The sequence below is a fragment of the Limanda limanda genome, chromosome 5 (assembly GCF_963576545.1).
Source record: "Limanda limanda chromosome 5, fLimLim1.1, whole genome shotgun sequence".
NCBI lineage: Eukaryota > Metazoa > Chordata > Actinopteri > Pleuronectiformes > Pleuronectidae > Limanda > Limanda limanda.
In genome coordinates this window covers 10,733,502-10,741,932 of record NC_083640.1, presented here as the reverse complement: position 1 = coordinate 10,741,932, position 8,431 = coordinate 10,733,502, and the positions used below count along the sequence as shown (strand labels likewise).

Below are 8,431 nucleotides of genomic sequence, written 5' to 3'. Positions count from 1 at the left end.
TGAAATGAATTGTAATAGCGAGGAAATATAAAACATAAACATTAAAAAAATCAGTAGGAATTCTAATAATTTCACCTATATTTTATCTTTATAGAGCGATTAAAGAAGGACATCTTCTCCCCCACCACCACCACCACCACACTTCTTCCGCTACTAGAATAAAAAAATTAGAAAATTTTAAAACACTTATCTGGCTTTCATCTTTTCAATAATAGTCCCACTTTTCATCCTGTGTGAATACACACCCTTCTTTAAGCTCAGCTAGAATGCATAAAGCTCATTCCCAAGCGTGTTTCTCTCTCTTTTTAAAAATTCATAAATGAGATCTTCCTCCTGCAGGACCTCTTCTGGACCAGTTGATGATTTGTAATGGGCTCAGTCATGGGGGCAAGTGCTTTCTTTTCAAAGTCTGCCTTTGCAGAAGCTGAATGCAATAAAACTATTAATAATAAATAAATGCAAGAGAAAAGCAAATGAAAGACAGTTATGGAAGAGATGAAGGACGGATCCATTAGCTGTTGGTGGTTGTAAAAACCATTGCAACATAATGCCAAAAGGGGGGGGGGATCTGCGCTACAAGAGAGCTACAAGCGGTGGAGTGGAAGGATTTTTTGGCGTCAGGTGCTGGCGAAGAAAGGTTCACACTGGGGGCACGTTCAATCAAGACGTTTAGCTTAGTGGAACGATGTGTTTCCTGGAAACTTGTAATGGCCGTTTCTGTTCTTTTGTTTGGTGGGTGTGTTAGAGGTGTAGTCCAATAAAGATTCAAGATTAAATATAATTATTATTAGGCAACATAAGATTGGGCAACATGATACTCAGAAGTCCAAATGTGAGTCAGCAGTGACGTGTTTATGCAACATGCCACAGTTTCTGTTTAAACAAACATCACGCAGCGTCTAATCAAAGATGAACGTGCCCCGGGTTCACCCAGCAAGCCTCTGAAATAGGCTCACAGCGCCCTCTTGTCCCCGTTTTTTGCAATTGCACTTGTTAAATCTCTGGGCTCAAGTATGAAGTTGAGGTTATTACCACAAGTGAGTGGGATTTTACTGAACATGGATGTGGGCGGTCGTGTGTATGTTAATGTCAACACGCACTTCAAACAACTCTTCTTATCTCAATTCCCTTCTCGTGTGTTGGTCTTCGAAGAACTGACTGTTCACTTTCCTGATATACACACTCACGCCTGGAGTCTGCGCTGAAAGCCTGAGCGGTGAAACACTGGATTTTGTCTCCTGCTGATTTTCAGTCTTGGCGTCACATTCTCTTTCTCACTTTTTCCTTCTCAGTTGTATCGCGTGGCTAATCGAACAGATTGAACTTGTCCAGTCACTGCAGTAACACATGGACTGGAGACCTGCAACTGTCTGGCATGAGTTAAAACACGGCTCTCTTTTTCTGGCTGATCCGACAAGAAGAAATAAACACAGTCCTGTAGATAAATTTTGCTACAATACGTGAACGAAAGACACGCTTGATAAAAATATTGATTATTTGAAAGGTGTATCCAGAGGTAAGTTGTTGCCATGTTACTGCCATTGTCTCCAAACCACGAGGGTTTCCAAACACATTGCTGATTCAGTTATGGACCAGCCAGAGAAATGTCAGCTCTGCTTCGCTTGTGCTGGGGTCGTACAGTGTGGAGCTAGGATTAAGAGAGGAAAATGTACTTGATGTGAACGTTCAGTTTCGTGACAGTAATGGCTCTATGTTAAGACAAACTGACAAAATGAGGTGGTGGTTTTAGCGTTCTACCTCCTCTCTCTGTGTCCGTCTGTCAGACGTGGCAGGTTCTACCAAACGAAACAGCAAGGAGGAACAGTTCACTCTCTGACTAATGTGATTGATATGTGATGTAACACAGTGACAGCTGTCTACTTGACGTAAAGGTGGTGGGTGGAAGACACACAGTACAAAGACCCCTTCCATTGCCATAACACCCCATTGAGAGTTACTTAGCTACAAGAAGAGGTAAAAACTAGTCTAGATTCATAGCTCTTTGTATTTGACTGGTGTACAGTAGGACCTCTGCATCTAAAATCCCTTCTTCCTGATTCATGACCCAGGGTAAAGTTGCCCCTCCTGCACGTACTATGAAAAAACTTTTATAACCTTCTCTAGACTAAAACATAAGTGTAAAAACTGTAGATCTGGTCCAGATTAGGAGCAATGGGCAACTCCACCCTGCTTTCACTTTTGCCCGGGGCCCTTTTCCTCCCTGGTCCTATCAGTATGTGAATGAGCTGACCAGTGTCCTTGTCACGTGTAGTTTTGTCTATCAAAGCTGCGGAAAGCTGACGGAGTGGCCAGTTTCCTCATGGAGAGGCTGTCAGTCTTGGCTGTTTCGGGCCGTGCTCCAGACTTGCTCCTGAGGAAGGGGTTTCTGGTTCCTGCCAGACCCCGGCCCCCCGGCCCAGGCACCCTGTCTGCCCCCAGACCCGATCCCCTCTCCATCCTCTCACTCACTGACAGGCTCTTCCGGTGCGGAGGGGCCAGCGTGAGGGAAGGATGGGAGTCATCTGAGGAGCAGCTGTTTGCCCGCTCCAGCCTGGAGAAGGGGGAGCAGAGAGGGGCCCCACTGGGCCCGCCAAGGCCCCCTAGGCGAGGGGTATCAGGGGCTGGAATCAGGTCCTCAGGGTCCTCTGGATCAGACTCTGTTTGACTAAGCTCTGCCTCTCTCTCTGGGTGAGATGAGCCAATGTCTGAAGGCTTATCGAAGGGGAATGAGGTGGAGCCTCCAGGGGAGTGGGAGCGTTCTGCTGGAGTGTATGGAGCTGAGACACAGCGTGTATCGATGCAGTCAGTGATGCTGGTGTACTCTGCAGCTTTTACCTGGACGCCTGCCCCCAGTCCGCTGATGCAGCCTCTTGAAGTGAACATGAGGCTGTGGGATTTGACCAGAGGAGGCTCATCCAGGAACGACGTGCCTGCCGTACAGAGGTAGCGGCTGCTCTTAGAGCGTTCAAGCAGCCCTGCTGAGGGAGGTGGGGATGGATCCATGTCCCACAGAGGTAAGGTTGTGTCGGGTAAGAGGTGGGCTGAGCACAAGGACAAATCAGCAGCTGCACTGTCGTCAAACATAGCTCCAGCTGTTGCGCTGCTGCCTGGCCTGCCCTCAGAGTGCCTGTCGCCCAGACCACTGGTGGCAGCGCTGCTGAAGTCCCGGCCTCCCGGCAACACCGTCTCCATAATATCTGACTGCAGCGACAGGTCTCTCCGGAGTGGCGGGACCACACGGAGAGGATCCAAGAAGACCTCCGCAGGCCCCACCTCCTCAGAAGTCGAGACATAGATATCAATGCATGATGATGGACGGTGTTGCTGGGATACCGATAGCGTCGCCAAGGGGAGGGGCTTAGACTCCTTGGGGGCGGCAGCTGAGGACACAGACTGGGAGCTGTTGGCTCGGTGGAGACTGAGCGAGCGCTCTTTGAAGAAGCTCTCGGCTCTCTCAGCTCCACTTGCGCGTTCACCGCCACGAACATAAAACGAGTGGCTTCTTGTCCGTGTGGCCATGGCAGTAGGAGACGGAGGGGACATGGAGCCCTCAGCTGTTCCCTCCAGTGCCTCCTGCATACGGTAGGCATTCCCCTCTGTGCTGTTAAAGCTGCTTTGGCGAAGGATGTACGTTGCATCCGGGCACTCACCATGGCGGAGAATGTATGCAGAGTCTGTGCAGTCCGATGAAGTCCTGGAACGCACTTTGTTGACCTCACCCCGTTCGACCCCTGTCACACGCTCCAGTGCGACGGCAATGCGGCCGATCAGCTCCTCCATCTGTGCCAGACGGATATCAACAGTCTGCAGAGACGCCTTCATGAAGTGTTCCCTCTCATTGACTTCCTCCAGACGCATGGCCATGTTTTCCACCCTGATAGAGTAGAGAACAGAAGGAGAAAATTAGACATCAGAAGCAACGGAGAGGGGAGAACAGCAGGGGAGGTGGTGGGAAAAAAAGGTGGCAGTAAAAACGAGAGAGAGAGATAGAGACCACCCTCCATACAAAACTAGCTTAACCATAAGTCATGTTATCTAAATGTTTAAACTGGACTAAACTGATTTACATATGTTGAAAGAGTATGGTTTAGCACATAAGGACTATGTTTCTGCTGCGTCACTTTCACGATCTTCTCGGCAGACTTGTATATATATATAACAGGTTTCCATAGGCTGACCTTTCAGAGGTGACTCTGATCCTCTCATCATTTGAAGAGTGGAATCTGTCATCTTTCTCCCTGAAGTACTCCTCTATACACTGCTCCTCGAAGTCATGGACCTTCTTCAGCTCGTCCTCTGTGATGAAAAGCTCTGTGGATGAAAGAGTTTGACAGTTAAAAAGCTGCAGTGTCACATTTATCTGACGGGTGGTATTCTAATAACAAAAGTCCAAAATTACAATACATATGCTTTATATTTCAAGGTATAAAAACTCTTACTATAGTGCTAAAAGCAGAATGTGATTAAAAAAGGTAAAAGTGATGTGAATTACAACATCCTGAGTTTAAACAGGCGTGTTTTGGGTTTTCCTCTCACTCACTCAATCCGTAGTCCCTCTCGTCGTCGTCGTGCTTGCGCCAGCGACAGCACAGGTGCTTGAGGACCATGGTTATGTGACTGAAAATGATGAGTGGTGGAGGAAGGACTGGCCGCTCATGGAAGGTCATAATGAGCTGGTAGCGCTGGAACTTCCAGACCTGGTTGGAGATGGACTTCACCTCGAAGAATGTGTTACTATGGTGACGGACAATCACAGACCGATATGTCAAAACGAGGATTGACAAAAACCAAACATCACAACCGTTGTAGATATCAATGTACACATTTGATTGGATGATGGACTAATTCCTTCGTGTTGCATGCTCCTGCACTGCAAAGCCAAGTTTAATGCAACACAGTAACTGTTTGCTGTGATGTGTAATGTGATTAAACCTTCAATTTAATGATTTTTTTTCTCCCATTGTGCACTTTTTGGTGAACAATTACACTGACAAATGAAGACGGTTCTTTCTTTGTGGATTATTCAGAGGCACAATAACAGATAATTAGCATGGTAATGTCTCCTTGGAAGAAGCACTATCCCATTCTGATAATAAAATCTGCAGCCCGCCTCTAATGATTGTGGCTTAACAGCATCTCAACTACTATTTTCCTCTTTTATTTCTCTCCTACACACACTTCAAAAACATAATAAAATGTATACGTCTATGGGTAACATCCATTTCTTTATATTCTGTTTAGGGCTGGTCAAGTTAACTCGTTTTAATCGAGTTAACTCAAGTGATGAGTTAACTCGATTAATTATTTTATTTTGCATTAACTCAGGTTTGATTATTTATTGTTTTATTGTGAAAGTCAGGCTTTTATTTTGTGAAAGTCTGTTGCTGACTGCTGCGGAACCGGAAAAAAGAAAATAATTGGCGGATAAACAACCATGGATAAGGGTACGGAGCTTTTACATGGCCATTTTCATTTTAAAGTTCTTCCAGACGGCGGAGTCGACAGAACCATAGTAATTTGTAGCCACTGCCAAGGTGAAATTTCTTATCACCGGAGTACTTCCAGTCTAAAATATCACCAAAATGCAAAACACACAGTTGATATCAGCAAATCACTCAACGAAACAGCGAGCGGAGCGAGGCTTCGGCAGACTACGTTAGACGCAGGGAGGAGTATACATTTTTCATAATGAAGAGGATAACATTAATGCCCTGGCAGTGGCATTGACCTTTAATTTTGTATTTGCTTTGATAACATTGTTAAGTTGAGATTTACACTGAATATTTTATTTAACTGCTACTGTATTAAATGCTGATGTTAAAAGTGTTTGCACAACAAATGTTATGGCACTTTCGTTCATATGGCAGAACATTGAAAATAAAATTGCGCTATACACTACTTTTTAATTCATCATTGGATTTTATGTATACAAATGCAATTAATCGTGATTAATCAGGGAAATCATGCGATTAATCGCGATTAAAACTTTTAATCGTTGCCCAGCCCTAATTCTGTTATATTATAATATATTGCCTTGATATGTTTAAGGTCTCTTTACGTACTTGAACACAGCTATGAGAAGGTTGACCAGGAGTATGTTGGCGACCAATAGGTAGCACGCCATGATGGCCGGGACGATCCAGGCCCCCGTCTTACAGGGAGGCAGGGACACCACCCCCCCGTCGTCTGTTGTGATGTTCTGCCCACAGGGAGCTGCACACCGTCACCAAAGAAATACACACATGTACAAGTTAATACAAGGGAAGTATGTCTTCAGAAAGAGTCTTGAATCCATCAAAATTATATGTTAGACGAAACATTTAGATGCACAACAAATAAGAAAGACATGCAGACGTGTTACATAAGGAGGAGACAGTTTAAAGTAAAGGAAAATAAAATCTAAAGTAAAAAAAAACGTTTAAGAAAATATAAATTGAAAAATATGAACTGTATGTTGAGTTATAACAAGCAGACCTGAGTGCATGACTCCATATTTTTGCAAACAAACAAGAAGCATAATGTGTTTTTATGCTTCTTCTGTTAGAGAGGAAAGAGTGGACACAATAATGGTAGGGGGCTCATGTTCAGAAATGTGAAATCTGAAAACAAAATCCACAAAAAACACACATTCATCATGTCTCATCACAATCTGTGTTTCCAATATATTTAAACATGCAGTCGATGTTTAAAATATATTGTCACATATTATGTGTGCCATAGCTTCTTTTAGCAATGGTTGATTGCTCTGAATTATTGGAAATGTATTTCGGATACATCACATGTTTTTCCATCTGTGATGGTTCAGTTGCTGTGACTTAACTGGGGAACATTCAGCATTAGGTCTTGGTTTGTTTGCCTTTGAGATTCATTCTAGTCATGCTCGTCATTGCTCGTCAGTCAATTGTTTCACACAATGCAGCCCAAAGATAGAGAACTGAAGTAATTGGAGTTTTACCTTCAGAAAATTTAGCTTAAAAAACTCTGACAACTGAACCACGTGAAAAAACAGATTAAAGATGATGAAAGGTGGTTGATAAATATCTCCTGCTGTGGGTGTTTGTATGTTTTTTTCCTGTATGATGTGATATTCATGTTGAAATCTGAATGCTTATGTTGAATGTTGACTACACTGGTAAAAGGATTTTGGCAATGTTGCATTTGCTCCGGTGAGATGCTGAGCGGGCGTCCAGGGAGGGTGACATGGTTTATGTGACAGACGGTGTTAACATGGCAGGATCACTTTTTCAAATTTGATTATTTGGAAGTCAAGAGAAAAAAATGGGAGGAGGATACATCAAGGGAATATCAAATTTGAAAAACTTTGATAGTTCCTCTTGGTGTTTGAACATAAATGCAATATACTAAAGAGGGTAAATACTGTACATTAGACAACATTTGAAAAGTGCTACTGCCATATAACAGTGCCATTTGCCAGCCAAAATTAGTCAGGGTAAAGTTGCCTACAAGATACAGTCTTAGGTCAAGCTACTAGTTAACATGGAGAAGACATGTGGTCCCATAGAATCGAAACCTTTACACTTCAGATTCTCATTAAATATTTTCTTATTTTGTTTTACAGAGTATAAAGTAGTTGACCCAAGATACCAACACGTGACAGTAACTTTGACCTTGGAGCATGTGGCGCTGCATGCACACGTTTGTCTCACGTGGGCTCTGAGGTAGGAGTGGGCATGACATGGTGCTAATGTGAGGATGATGAAGGGGTGAGGTGGGGCAGGTGGATGCGGTTAAACTGAGGCCTATATCTATAGATTTACTGGGATTTTGACTGTGGGATGGACCCATATTACGCCAGGTTCCGTAAGTTCGCAAGAAATTTTCGCCCAGCCATGGTTTTTCATTCAGCCTGTGCTGTAACTTCCTACTATGCATATCTGAAACAAAGAATGAAAACATTATTTCAGATCTCTTCTCTTTGGGCCACTCCTTACATCCTGTACACACCATCAGATATCTACTACCATACATAGAGACAACACAACAGCACACAAATACACTCGCACTCTCAGGACATTGTTCTCACAGACACTGCTCACAAGCTGGTTTGGATATTTAAGTAGAAAAGTCTACGTCTATGTTATTAAATAATAGAGACAAAAAAGGTCATGACAAAATGACAGTAGACGTTAATGTGATTTTTCTTGAAGGAAAGTGTTTTTATGTTAGTGTTGTAAAAAGGAATCTAATATTTCAACTTGTGGTGGAATGACTGAAAACTATTCTAGTATCTCTGCATTGAGAATTACACATAAGGAAGAAGTGAAGCAAATATCGCTGGTCAAAGTTCACCAGATTTGAACTCTCTCCTGTCTCGCCACGGGAAGGAAATGTTTGATCGGCCCCCTTGCTCTCACTGATTGAGAGTGAACAGAAGGAAAAGGTTCGCCACTGATACACTTGCATAAGTGTG

The 8,431-nt window shown here is 43.6% G+C and overlaps 1 protein-coding gene across 3 annotated transcripts in view; it reads right to left on the bottom strand.

Annotated features, from left to right (window-relative positions):
- Positions 1-2,217: 2,217 nt before the first annotated feature.
- Positions 2,218-8,431, bottom strand: part of trpm3 (transient receptor potential cation channel, subfamily M, member 3) — a 138,933-nt gene continuing 132,719 nt past the window's right edge. For 2 of the 3 annotated variants that reach the window (XM_061071259.1, XM_061071260.1), the window contains 5 exons: positions 7,803-7,895; positions 6,063-6,213; positions 4,541-4,734; positions 4,179-4,311; positions 2,218-3,874 (listed from right to left, as the gene is read on the bottom strand). In XM_061071259.1, the coding sequence (XP_060927242.1) occupies positions 2,263-3,874; positions 4,179-4,311; positions 4,541-4,734; positions 6,063-6,213; positions 7,803-7,895 (2,183 nt within the window). In that variant the 3' untranslated portion in view covers positions 2,218-2,262. Of the gene's footprint in view, positions 3,875-4,178; positions 4,312-4,540; positions 4,735-6,062; positions 6,214-7,778; positions 7,896-8,431 lie in introns of all 3 variants that reach the window. The other variant, XM_061071258.1, reaches the window with a different exon arrangement.